Source organism: Onychomys torridus, chromosome 13 (assembly GCF_903995425.1).
Source record: "Onychomys torridus chromosome 13, mOncTor1.1, whole genome shotgun sequence".
In the NCBI taxonomy this organism is placed as follows: domain Eukaryota; kingdom Metazoa; phylum Chordata; class Mammalia; order Rodentia; family Cricetidae; genus Onychomys; species Onychomys torridus.
In genome coordinates this window covers 33,029,771-33,043,915 of record NC_050455.1, presented here as the reverse complement: position 1 = coordinate 33,043,915, position 14,145 = coordinate 33,029,771, and the positions used below count along the sequence as shown (strand labels likewise).

Below are 14,145 nucleotides of genomic sequence, written 5' to 3'. Positions count from 1 at the left end.
AAGGGTAGCACTTTCCCCATGACAAATCTGACAACATACATGCATGACATTGTAAGTTAGAATGATTGGAATCTTGTACTGTCCACTTGATACACTTTAAAGGTATGGATAATATAAATTAATCTCACTAAACAGCACATGTTAAGTATTAAAAATCCATGCCTAATGAACTAAATCTAATAAAAACCATTATTATTATTATAAAAAAATCCCTTACAAAAGAGTGGACCCTCTGAATTTTCACTTCAAATGAGTCTCAAAATTTGAACAATAATCAAATAAGGTTAGCATTTTGGAAGCATCTAATCATGATCATTTTTGCATTAAGTGTTTTCTCTTTCTCTATCTCTCTTTATTTCTGACACTCTGTCTCTCTCTCCCCGACTCATCCACTAGCCACTGGTTTCAAACTAATAAAAAGATACCTCAGGACTGTCTTCAACTTTTGGGCTCAAACCAGCCTCCCAAGCAGCTGGACTACAGTGTGTGTGAAAGTTAAAGGTTTCATTTGTTTCCATCAGGCATGAAGTTTAGGCAGCAAACACTATGCTAGTGGGACAACCAGAACATCATGCCATTGTGGAACCCAAACTGTAGGGCAGGGCAGCAGCAGGTCTGAGAAAATTACCTTTGCAGCTTCTCTTCTAACCTTTGCTCTTGCTTTGTCTTCTTGAATACTATGAGAAAAGGGGAGAAAGAGACTATGAAGAAACAAATCCTATCCCCATAGCAAAGATCCATTATAGTCGTGGAATCATGGTTCAATGTTTTCACTTTTCTTAGGCTACTCCAAAGCCCTGCACATCAAGCTTGCAGTATTATCTACCTATCTATCAATCTATCAATCTATCTATCTATCTATCTATCTATCTATCTATCTATCTATCTATTAGTTAGTGAATTAGAATGGCTCCATTCTCTCAAGGACATGGTATGAAAGAGGAGCCTATCCCACCCAACAGTACCCTTCATTCAGCATCTCCTCACCCACACTATACACCGTTCACCATCCTAGCCACTGGCAACCATGTTCTGCTGCCTACTATCATCTGGATTTTTTGAAGTTGCACATACAAGTGATCTCATGTATTACTTCTTTCTCTGTGTTTCCTGACTAGTCTACAGCTATTTCTATCATAATAGTCACAATCTGAAAACTCTCCATTTGTTTTTGCTGTTGTTTGTTGATATTTAAATGTGACCCTCAAAGCTGAGAGATACCTAGATGAAGACAATGCATTTTTTTCTCTCCACTTAAAGACCCTCCCCCCCAATCTTCCCATGATAGTTCCCATGCTCCAGATCCCCCACAACTCCAGGGGGCCCTGCTGCACTCACAAGAAAGCCTGACACATGGAGCATGTATTGCCATGGACTTTCCCATCTGGGCCCCTGATTGGGTCATTCTCTCTGGTGCAGTATAGTACTCCATTCTTTCTGACCTTGCGATAGCCATCACACAGCTTCTGTAATACCAAGGAGGAAGATGGAGGGAATGAACACATGTTTTGCCAGAACACAAAAGTCACTAAAATGTGGATATTTATTTCTTCATGGAGATGGTCTCTTTAATTTTAGGGTAAGTAGTGGCTTACCCTAGAGTAGTTTTAAACTTTGAAAGAAGCATAAACATTGTTAAGTGATAAAGCTGGAATGGAGGTGAGAATATTTAAATAGGGAGCTGAGCATATTGAAATATTTCCTGCGATTGATGACCTCTGTGTACGTGTGTGTGAAGGTCTCAAGGCACACATCACAGAGGTCACAGGAAACTGTCAGGAGTTGGCTCTTGCTTAAGTCCACCTTTCTAGGCATGGACTCTCCTCCCATCTTGCTATAGGAGTGTTGTGATTACAATGGACCACATCCAGCTTTATTTTTTTTTCCATTATAAGTTCCAATGATTGATCTCAAGGTGTCAAGTTTGTCACCCAGGCCCTGTCCCTGTGAGTCATCTCTTTAGACCTACAGTGTGGAGTTTAAGCAAGACAGGCAATATGCAGATAGTTTCTGTATTATCTCAATGGTAGTGTAAGGGAAAGGATAGCCTAGGGAAAAAGTAGAAGACTTTTATCATCAAAACAATAGGTGATGAGAAGACATGCAAGTCTATGGAGTTGGGTATTGCAACATTTCAGACTTAAAAATCATGCTTTCTGGCCTGAGAGAATCTAAGGGGCAAAGGCAGTTATCACCAAGTCTGATGACCTGAGTTCAGTTCCCAGAACCCACATGGCAGAAGAAAACTAACTCCTCCAAATCATCCTCTGAGCTCTACCCTCCTCCACATGTGCTCCTGGGTAACCACACACCCACACACGCGCACACACACACACACACACACACACACACACACACACACACACACACACAAAATAAGTGCTAAACTTTCTTTTAAGTCATGCTTTTATGAAATCGAGTTTCTAAATCTTAACTCAGGAGGTTTCAAGAATCCATCAAAAGAAGCATACATGGAGAGATTCCCCGGAAAATTCCAGTTCTCACATTCCAGTTTTCACTTTACACTGTTTTTCTCTCAACAGGAAGAATGTATCAGTCTCACATAGCATTCATTTCTACTTCATTTCAGACTGAAGGATTACGACTTTCAGCCGAGCCCTTGCAGATGTGCCCAGCACAGTGACAAACAGGGTTAAGGGTAGGTCCCACTCACGGCATATATTTCTGAATCTTCAGACCCTCTTCTGTTTCTGGTTTCAGCTTCAGCCTTCTTCTTTTCTTCAGCTTCTGCTTCACTGAATGAAAAAAAAAGCAAAAAGGGGATCCACTGATTTTTCACACTGATCATCCCTTCTTCCTTCTCAGCCAGGGGATGAAGAGTTTGCCCCTTTATCACTATGTAATAACAAGAGGTAACAAAACTGCTTGCAATATTCTATGATCCTATAACATCTTCAGAGTTTCCCCCATCAAAAGAACAGTGGCAATAGGAGGTCTGTAAACTTCCTTTCTATTTACTGACTTCCTGTTTGTGGTGAGAAAAAGGTTATCAGCATCCATCAAAGAAGTATCAACACTGGGATACCAGTGGCCTTGTACCCAGAGGCTGAAAAAGACCTTAAGAAAACACACCGATACATCTTCTCTTGTCAGGGGAGAGCAGAGGCAGACTGGTCTCAGCTATGCTCCCAGATCAGAGTGCACCAATGCCTTCTCCCATGTTTCTGGTCTGTCTCCTACATCATGTACCTCTTGCTTTCACCTACACTTAAATATATTGTTCATGCATGGCTGTTTTATCTAAACTACAAAAGTTAGACAGATGCATATAAACCAATGATTATATATATATGTATATATATATATATATATATATATATATATATATCTCACATATGTATACATATGTGAGATATATATATATATATATCTTCACACACTGATAAACTAAAAGAATGCAAATTGCTAGGGGAGGGGCTGGGGGGAAGGTGGGGGCGGGGGCGGGAGGGGGGAAGACAGGGGAACCCATGGCTGATGTATAAAATTAAAACACATAATAAAAAAAATTAAAAAAAGAATGCAAATTGCTTTTTAAAACAAAATTATATTGTATCTACAGATAATTTGTGGCATTTAAAACACATATGATTATCAATGAAAACAAAAAGTTAAATATTTTTGTATTATAAATATAATCAAGTACTTAATTTGAGTTCAGTGAAATAATATGAGTAGTAGTCTAAATTGTGAAAGAGAGATAGTAACTCTAAGTTGCCAAGGAATTTCACTGCATGTAAAATACCATTTACAGTAAGTTTATAGGTGTTTGTGGTTGTGTATGGTATGTTTATTTGTGGGCAACTTAAATCAGTTAAATCATAGTGTTGGAACTTAACCCTTAGATGCCTAGATGGGTTGCACATGAAACCTCCAGTATTTATACAGGTTCATTTTGTAACAAGGCTCCAGATTAAGAAACAGAAAATAAGGCATCTTAAAGCAAGTAACTGGAAGCACATACACCTAGCTCTATGTTATTAACATTCTCCACGTATTTTACTCAATTGTCTTGCTTATTTTGAGTCAGTTTCCCATGAATGAAACAAGCTGGTCCTATTAGGCCATGTGCAAGGGTCTTCTTTCTTTGACACCTCAAAATTCCATACTCACAAGAAAGCTTGGCACATGGAACACAAGTTGCCATGTGTTTTTCCATCCAGACCTTGAATAGGATCATTTTCTCTGGTACAGAAAAGTGTTCTGTTCTTTGCACGATCCCGGAATTCACTGCAGCGTTTCTTAACAAGGAAAATGAGATATTTAAGGTGTGAGACTTTGTTCTACATCTGTATTTCTCAGCTTTGTGTATAAATGAAACTTTACAAGTGGAATCAAAGAGGAAAACCAAGACTTTAAAGATTTAGGCCATTAGAAAAGTTACAAATCTATCCTTGTAATGTTCATATGTAGCAAGTTTATTCATAGTCATACACACCTAACAAGTATATTCATAATTATAAATATGAATATGCTTCAATTTCCTTTTCTAGACAATTGGGAAGAATAAGTAATTGCCATATACAAATTTAAGAAATATAGCTGGGTCTGAATTAAATATATGCTAGTACAAAGGAAAGAATGATTCATAAAAGTTCTAAGAACTTTTGATTGAGCTCTATTTTGAGGATATAATCAGGAAAAATCATATGGAAATTTTTTTCCAAATTTTTCAAAAATTATCATTGTCATAGTTATGGAGGCAGTGACTAGCATATCTTCTTGAGACAATCTAACATTTCAATGAATGTGGTAGTTAAGAATTAGTTGGGTAATGATAAGAAGGTTTTGAAAGAGCTAAAAAAGGTTACCTTGAAAACCAGTTACAATACACACAGATTGAGTGTAATTTAGGCTTCACTCTTATGATATGAGACCATGATAAATATTTATAATAAAGTCTTTCTTTTAGAAACACTAACAACCAGGTCTGTGGAGAATTTGAGTGAATTGAGATGAAACTTAAAGAAGTTAATTAGATTATTAAATGGGAAGGAGGGATGTAGGGAAGGAGGGAGGTAGGAAGAGATCACAAATGAAAATGAAAGACTACTTCAACACATTGACAATGCATTCTGAAGCAGTATGCTTGTACACATCTTAACAGAAGTCACAGCTAGCTCGGCTCACTAATCCTTACCTCAATTTCCATTTTAGCTTTGGCTCTTTCTTCGGCATCTCTCTGTTTTTTCTCTGCTTTACTTTTTTCTTCTGAAAATTGTCTCATGCTGGAGAAAAAAAAATAACGAAGAGATAATGTTTTGAATCTTCATGTTGCCCAATATTCACTAGACACAGACTGAGCAATGGAGATTTCTGGTGTTTTTAAGGTACCTCATATTTCCAAAAAGGTCTTTTTATTTCACATGCACATACATATATATGTGCACACAAGTACATACTTATGTGCATAAAATTTTTCTTTCTTTTAAATCTCCCCATTTTAAATTGTGCTTTTTAAAGGAGATATTCCAGGCTCTAAATAAAAATAAGCTTTATATCTGTCAGTGTTTTTATTGTTGAATTTTATTTTGCTGAATAGTTTTCATTCTGTTTTGAAGTATGTAAATGTATGTACACAGACACATGTGTTGCTTCACTGGTAGATTTAAGCTTATGGGCAGCAGGATCTTCATTCATGTACACTTTTATTCATTCACTCATCATTCAGTTAGTACCTACTTTGGGGACAACAATGCACTCAGCCTGGGAAAACACTAGAAAACAACACCAACCTATCCATTGTTCTCTTAGAATTTATAGCCTTGGAGAGAACAGTAATAATCAACTAATAATTATAGAAATAACTAGGTAATTGCTGATTGTGATGATGGTTATGAAAGACCATAACTAAGGATTATGAAGATTGATTTTCAACAAGGAAGTGGAAAGCTTTATTGAAGGGAGACAATCTTAATGCTGTCTACAACTTAATACATTAAGACAACATGTAAGAAACTATGTGGAACTCAGCTCAATGTGGTTGCTCACTCTGGTAAGTCCAGTATGTTAGAGGCTACAGCCAGAGGTTTGTCATGAATCTGAGAGTAGTCTGGCCTAGATAATGAGTTCCAGCCTAACTTGGGCTATAGACTTCTCTCAAAAAAAGTAAACAAACAGCAAAACATGAGTTTTTAACTCATGACTTTGTTCATAAGTTCATAACTCAGAGGAGCTGAAAGTGTAATGAGGCCTGTATAAGTTGTGTTGTAAGTTAGGCCTTTGATTTATATTCTCAGATGATAACACAAATGTAAAGAATTTTTGAAAATGTCCTATCAGTCCTGACACACTGAGTTAATTACTGATTATAAAATATTTCCCCATTCTGTACTATGACTAGTTCACTAAAAGGTCACAAAGGCACAGGACTCACAGGTGTTACTGAGGATGTTATCCACCTGCTTTCCAACTGGACAATGGTATTAGTTTGTACTCAGACACACAGACATATAACATTTGGCAGATGGGCTTTTGGTTTTAGGAAGATGTAAATCTGTTCAAATACATCACAGTGGCCAAAAGCCTGACTCAGGATTGCTGTCACCCATTGATGCATCATTCTGCATCTCCACTTTCTCAGTGAACTGAGGAGTAGCTAAGTTTTACTTACAAAACATCAGCACACAGAGCACACTTGTTCCCATGCATCTTGCCATCAGGGCCACGGATTGGGTCACTCTCCCGGGTACAAAAGAGTCTTCCACTTCTCACTTGGTTTTCAAATTCCTTACAAAGTTCCTTTGGAGGTTGGGGGAACAAGCAATTGTATTTGTCATTTTCTGGTCTTCAATCTTGGAATTTTGAATAATAGATTTATAGTCACAGAATGACAAATCTGGGAATGTTGATTAACATAACTATCTAAATGAGAGTTATCTAAAAGCAAATAATTTTACCAAGTTAACTCACATTTGCAGCATCTGTGTGGTGTACTTTTTTTTTTTTTTTTTTAAGTAAAAGGGCTGTGGAAACAGTAAGGCTTAACACGTATTCCCTAAAACTAAAAACAGTTCTTATTTTTTTCAAATATTCTGGGAAATAAAATGGTCTTTCAGTATTTCCCACACAAGTCCAACAGAATGAGAATACTAAACTTTTGAAAATGGTTGTTTTAATGGAACTTCATAGTCAAGATCAATTTAACCTCATCTGCAGAGAGACAGGAGGAAGGTGGTATCTGGCCATCCATTGACTATATCCATTTTTGTCTCTGTAGGTGATAAAATCTCAGAGAGTGAATGGAACCCCTTGACCCTGACCTATGTGAACTATACTTACCTAGAAATTCTAAAAAATAACTGATACTCTCAATAAAGTACAAGAGAGATTTGTTGCCAGGCTTCTTGATAATTTGGTTCTGGATTTTCAGAATTTTATTTGGTGAAGATAACACACACACACACACACACACACACACACACACACATACATGCACGTGTGCACACACACTCACTATTAGGCTCTATATGAGCTAGTATATATTGTTTTACTGTAGCCTAATCTATAAAAACAATAACTAACTATGCCACTTTAATCTTTCTTATTGTAACTGTAATTCTTGCTTGATAACTGTTTTGTTATGCACAATTTTACTATGTTAAAGCTAAAAATGTCCCACTCAATTAAACAAAAAGGGGGAAATGCTATGAATAATGCTTCTGTACACTGGTTTAATAAAATGCTGGTTGGTCAGGCAGGAAGTATAGACGGGATAAGCAGACAAGGAGAATTCTGGGAAAAGGAAGGCTGAGTCAGAAGATGCCAGCCTACCATCCAAGGAGCAGCATTTAATGACACATAGTTACAGCCACAGAAAATGGTGACACATAGATTAATAGAAATGGACTGAGTTTAAGTACAAGAGCTAGTCAGTAGTAAGCCTGAGCTAATGACCAAACAGTTATAATTAATATAAGCTCTGTGTGTTTACTTGGGTCTGAGTGGCTGAAGAACTAGAGGGACACAGGAAAACTTTCAGCTATACTTTTCACCTCAGCCAAGACAGTGTAAGCAAGAGTAAGGTGGCATTGGCAGCTGTTCTGTGGATCTAACTCAGTAACTGACTCTAGCAAAGTCATAGTGCCTTTGGAACCTTATTGTTACCACCTATACAATGAGATTTTTCTAGCTAAGTATTTTGATTTGTATTTGAAGTTCAAATTTCTTCCTGAAGATGGTTTTTTTTTTTAAAAAATCCTTTCTGCACTATTATAAGATTTTGAAAGGAGAGATGAGTCTGCCCTTCACTTTCTGGGTAATAAACTTGGAATAAGATGCAAAAAGCAGCCACCTGATCATCATAACACAGTCATAAAAATCACTGCTCCCTGATTTCCATAACAGCAACGATGATAATTTCAGTTTACAACTTATGATTCATTCAGGAAGGTTCTGAAGAAGCACTTTTGTGAGCAACCCACTGACAGGTTAATTACAGGGCACACATTGAGCCATCACTGGAAAGCAGTCCTGCTCAGCCCAGTGGTGCTTAATGACCCTGGACACCGAGAGGAAGAGGCTAAGATGCTCAGGGCTTGCTGGAAAACAGCCCTGTTTACATATAATAGATGGGAAGCATGACAGCCTAGGCCAGAGTTTCAGGCTGAAGTGCATAAACCCCACAAGAGGCATTATATTCCATCTTTGGCTAGTGTTGAATGGTCTGTGGAGGGTTCTGGGTTTTAGTGGTGAGAACATGACACAAACAGAAGGTAAGACTGAGGTCTTTTATCCAATGTCCTTATTCTTCTGACAGGAAAATTGAGGCCCAGAAAAGAGGTGCTTTGCTTATTCACAATGCCCACAGCATGGCAGGATGAAACCAAATCCAGGTGTCTCCTCTTTCTAACAAAAGGACAGTCATTTAGCTAAGTCACTGCTATCCTTTCCATTGAAATAGGGGTTTAATAACCCTGGTGATTTAAGAAGCCAAGGCTGAAATTATAACACCAAACAAATGTGACAAAATGTAATTTTAAGAGTATTTTTTAAGCTACTGTCTCAATATTTGAGGTCTTTAGCAGAGCAAGTCCTTTATCAAGAAGGGTCTTGCTGAAAAATGGCCACATAGAAAAGTGAATAGCTCCATTTCTTTCAACATAATTTTAGAGTAAAGCACCATTAAATATATTGCCTAAGAGATTTAACTCTTTAGAAATTTTCCTATATAATTTATACTGTGCTTGAAGTTTAAAAAAAAATGTATTCAAACCAAAATGGTTGTACTGAGAGAGAAAGAGGGAGAGGGAGAGAGAGAGAGAGAGAGAGAGAGAGAGAGAGAGAGAGAGAGAGAGAGGAGAAACACAAAGTATACTGGTACATATGTAGGAAAATACCACCATGAAACCAATTTTTTGTATGCTAACCTGAAAAAAATTAATTCAAGAATTTTGTGTGTATAGGATTTATTTTTCTCTTTCTTTTGTGAGGTGAAGAAGATTAAAGAAAGAATGGTAAGTGTTGAACTTTAGATGAGAAAAGCTGAGTTCAAATGACCCTACTGACAACTATACTAAGAATAGTGTATTGGAGGAATTTTAATTAATCTGAAATGCATGAAGCGGTATGAGACAATGGCATCATTGTGTTCCTTCAAAGGCCCACAGGCTACACTGTAGCAGTAAACCATTTACCTTCTCAGCATCTCTCCGAATTCTGCTTTCCCTCTCACGCGTGGCATTTTCTTGCGCTTCTTTTAAACTGTCAAGGTAACAAAATCTGTTTATGGTCCAGTCATCTTCTCACTGTCCACCCTTTTCTAAGCGCTAGAGGCTTCCACATCTTTTACTATAACCTGTTGAAACCGATCCACTCATGGGAGGCAAACACTTCCCTGTCCTGGATGCTGGCGACCAAGACATTGCCAAAGATAAGGAAGGGTGTGAAGCTGACTCATGGCGAGTCAATTAGAAGCTTTGTTCTGTAGAGCCAGATGGGTGTGCCACCCTGAGTGACAAACAGAAGATTGCCAGGAAAATTCCCTCTAACAGGCAGAACCAAGAGCCTTGAAACAATGCTATGACAAGGGTGAAACCAAGCTGAGCCTTTCAGGTATTGCCATACCACACCCTCCTGTGCAACATTCTAAACCAGATATTGGTCTGCTTTCATGTCAAAGCAGGGTTATTGCTAAAAGCTAAACTTGAATTGAACTTTTTGGACCTTGTCTGTGACCCATTAGTAGACTCATTTTGCTGTCCCAGGCTCCTCCTGCAGGAAATCAATTTAGAAAAGGCAGATTCTCCTTTTCTGTTAGGACAGAAAATGATGAATAAATGAAGGGGAAAAGCTACAGAATGTGGGGCGGTTTGAACACTGAAGACGCATGCCTCCTAGGTAAGAAAGTTTCAGGCACCCAGGGAAAAATGAAGCCAATGGATCTTCTTTTATATGGCACTCACCTTCTACATTAAGAATGAGTCCAGACATCATGTTATCTTCATCAATCCTCATTATTATTGCTACTACTTTATGGTAATATTTAAAATTAGGTGTCATTACTCAGGGAGGGTCTCTATATGAGTCCAAAGAAATCCTACATGTCAAATGACCAATTTTGATTACCAATGCTTAAGTGCTTTCAAAGTCAGTCTTTTTTTTTCCCAAATAAAAATCAGTATATAAGGCATTAGATATCATTAAAGCACATTGAAACAAAGTATATATTTGTCAATTCTCCCTCCTCTTTATTTACTCCAACCTTGCCCCCAAGTCTTATATTATATTATAGTATTATACTATACATACTATATTATATATAGTATTATAGTATACTATAGTATAAATATAAAGTATTACATTATAAAACACTGCATTTTTTAAGGCATTATACATTTTAAAATGAAGTTTCAATATTTTCTTTTAGAAAGATTGTAGTAAGATGAAGAAAAAGACAAGAAGCCCATCTTAGAGCTAGACCTATCCCACTTAAAAAGACAAAAGATCACGTGCAACATGAAGAGGACTTTATCATCCTGGGGCTCCCAGGGAAGGAAATAAAGGCATCCTCGTGAGTCCACCTGGGTAAGCAACTTACAAGAGCTCAGCACACATGGCACACCTATTGCCATGGGTCCTCCCATCAGGACCACGGACTGGATCATTTTCTCTCGTACATCCGAGTCTTCCATCTTGCACATAGGCCCGAAAATCACTGCACAGGTCCTAAAGACGAGGGAAAGGAGATGGCGCATAGAGGTGTGATTGGGTGCTTGCAATTCCACTGTCAGAAAATGCTGGACACATAGAAACAGCTTTTTGTATCTGTGTAACTCACGTGTAAGTCCAGAACTGTTCCCTTACACATTCGCTTATTAGAAAAACAGTGAGAGTTATGCTAGAACTCAAGTGGATCGCTGTGTTCACTCTCAACCTGTTCACAATGTCCTAGGTGATGTAGACAAAGAGGTCCTTACAAACAACGTATAGTAAAAGACTTGATGGGGGCTGGTAACTTCAAGGAGGAAAGTATCAAACCATGAAATTAAGAATAGGATTCAACTAGAAAATTAACTGTGAAATGTATGGTACTTTTCATCTTCCTCTAACATCAAAACCTCATGGAATCTTAGCTAGAAAACACTTAGTCTAAATCTGATTTCTGTAAGTGATGAGTTCAAGGATCCCTGACAGTGAGGGCCCAAGCTGAGGTTTCAACTCTGAGGCAGTGATTGACATGTAGTGTCCATTCATGTCTCACATGATTTCTTATTTTAGTTTAGTTTAGTTTTGTTGTATTTATCCCTCCTTCCCTCCCTCCCTCCCTCCTTCTCTCCCTCCCTCCTTCCATCCCTCCACCCCTCTGCCCTTCCTTCTTTTCTTCCTTCTCTCTTTTCTTTATAGCAGAAATAGAGCTGAACTGTCTTACTACTGGTCACTCTGTTTTAAATAAGGGTATGGTTGTGTGTGTGGGTGTGTGTGGGGGGGAGTTGTCACCACAACATGAGGAAGTGTATTAAAGGGTCACAGCATGAGGAGGTTGAGGACCGTAGCTTCCCCACACTGCCGCTTGTCCTTACCTTCTCTAAAGTGCCGCTGCCACATTCACCTTCACTTTTTATGTCAACTTGGTTCTGGCTCTTCCTGGAATCAAAAAGTTCATTGACACAGGAATTAATGTGATAGAAGTGTCGATCCTGTCCACCTTCTCATTGTATTCTCATTACTTCTGTAGCTGAAAACAGTGTTACATTTTATTCTTTATTTAGCTTGCATAGTCAAAGCCCCTGTATATAACTTTAAAAAAATAACAAAGACATGGAGTCATGTTGGATGGCTACATTTCAGGCTTATAGTAAATAGTTGGTACCTCTCTAAGAACTTTGTTGTTTGTGGTTGCCATTGTTATTTTTTATAAAATGTTCAATTTTAATTTGTCTCATTTTTTCATTTTAGGACTCTTGTGCTACCTTCTATTTTAGTTTTCATGGAATGTACGTAAAGTCTTATGACTAACTTTGCTCAAAGTAGTATAACTTTAATGAATGTCAAAAACAGATGCTTAAGTGTAAAATAATTTCAACTTTCTATAGAAGAAGCTTATAATTCAGCATGTGTATAACAATAAAAACACAATGCGCCGGGCGGTGGTGGCGCACGCCTTTAATCCCAGCACTCAGGATGCAGAACCAGGAGGATCTTTGTGAGTTCGAGGCCACCCTGGTCTACAGATCGAGATTCAGAAAAAGGAGCAAAGCTACACAGAGAAGCCATGTCTCGAAAAACCAAAAACCAAACAAACAAAAAAACCCACAATGCTCAGGACAAATATAAAAATGGAAGAAAAATAGGAAAAACAGATTTTTTAAGATATGAAGGCTGATAGAAAGTATTCACAGTAACCTGGAATATTGTGTGAAGTCTTCTAGAAGTCAGAGCAAGAAACAGTACAATGTGTCATATGGTATTCTGGGAGATGATATAACATGGATCAGAGATTTAAAATTTTAAGATAGGAACTCTCACTTATGATATAGTAAGAATTAAATGTTCAGTATGTTTAAAGTAGTATCATAAGATGCATGCCTTACGAAAAAATGAATGTTCTTTGTTTGCCTATTTAGCTTTTCTACTGTAAAATTGTATTGCTTTATTTATTTATTATTTAGTGTAAGAGGTAGGGCATGGGTGTTCTTGCTACATCATGCAAGTGGAGGCCAGAGTATAACCGGCTGGAGTTAGTTCTCTCTTCTGCCATGTGGGTCTCAGGGATGGAATGCAGGTTGCCATGCTTGGTGACCACCTGCATTGGCCCTGGGTTTTGTATTTCTGTGTATTCACTCTTGGTGACTGCTGAGAGCAGCCTGCAAATACAATCATGAATAGATCAGAAGGGTTAACTGCAGCTTTGTTTTACTGAGAGCCTTATAAGAAGAGACAAAAAACTCAGAATCTCAATGAGTAACTATTGCCCTCCTAGCCTTCTTGAACATTTGTTATTGTGTCCCCAGAAACAAAAGAGCAGTTCATTCAAGTCTGAGGTCATAAACAAAGGCTGTAAAGCAGGTGTGCATCTTATTGGTAAAGAAAATTAATAACCATAACAAGCACTGAAGGTGGAGGAAGAACACAGGGGATAATGTAGGCCAGTAAGATATGATATCTATTTGGCAAAAAGTTCAGTATTCAAACTTCTTGATCATTTAAATGTTATTTGATGATGATGGCACTCTACACATAAAAGAATATAATCAGAGAATAATATATAGATGAGGGAAGATAGATATGCATAGCATATATATGTTAGCATATGTATGCATTTGTATCTGCATGTCCTGTTTACTTCACAGAGACTGTGGTAATTGCCAAAACAACTGTATTCTGTAAGATATAAAATGTGTTACTATGCACATTTCCCCAAAAGAGTAGGAAAAGAAGTTGTGTAACACAGTCTATTGGAGATTAATTTATAGCAAATGAATTACAAATACTACAGGGGAGAACATGTCATGAAACTTCACAGACATTGTGTCTGCTTCATAGATTACTCACTCATTCTGGGCACACAGCTCACATCTGTTGCGGTATGTTTTCCCATCTGTGCCACAAACTGCAGAAGCATCAGAGGTACAGGTAAAATCCCCATCTTTTCTTCCTTGCTTGAATTCCTCACAATTCAACTGCCAG

At 37.8% G+C, this 14,145-nt stretch overlaps 1 protein-coding gene across 1 annotated transcript in view; it reads right to left on the bottom strand.

Moving 5' to 3' along the window:
- Spink5 (serine peptidase inhibitor Kazal type 5) overlaps positions 1-14,145 on the bottom strand; it is a 55,757-nt gene that overhangs the window by 29,363 nt on the left and 12,249 nt on the right. Inside the window, exons 4-13 of the mRNA XM_036204481.1 lie at positions 14,011-14,138; positions 12,039-12,102; positions 11,057-11,184; positions 9,654-9,720; positions 6,632-6,759; positions 5,159-5,246; positions 4,132-4,259; positions 2,675-2,756; positions 1,339-1,466; positions 629-677 (exon numbers count right to left, since the gene is read on the bottom strand). Coding sequence (XP_036060374.1) covers positions 629-677; positions 1,339-1,466; positions 2,675-2,756; positions 4,132-4,259; positions 5,159-5,246; positions 6,632-6,759; positions 9,654-9,720; positions 11,057-11,184; positions 12,039-12,102; positions 14,011-14,138 — 990 coding nt within the window. The remainder of the gene's footprint in view (positions 1-628; positions 678-1,338; positions 1,467-2,674; positions 2,757-4,131; positions 4,260-5,158; positions 5,247-6,631; positions 6,760-9,653; positions 9,721-11,056; positions 11,185-12,038; positions 12,103-14,010; positions 14,139-14,145) is intronic.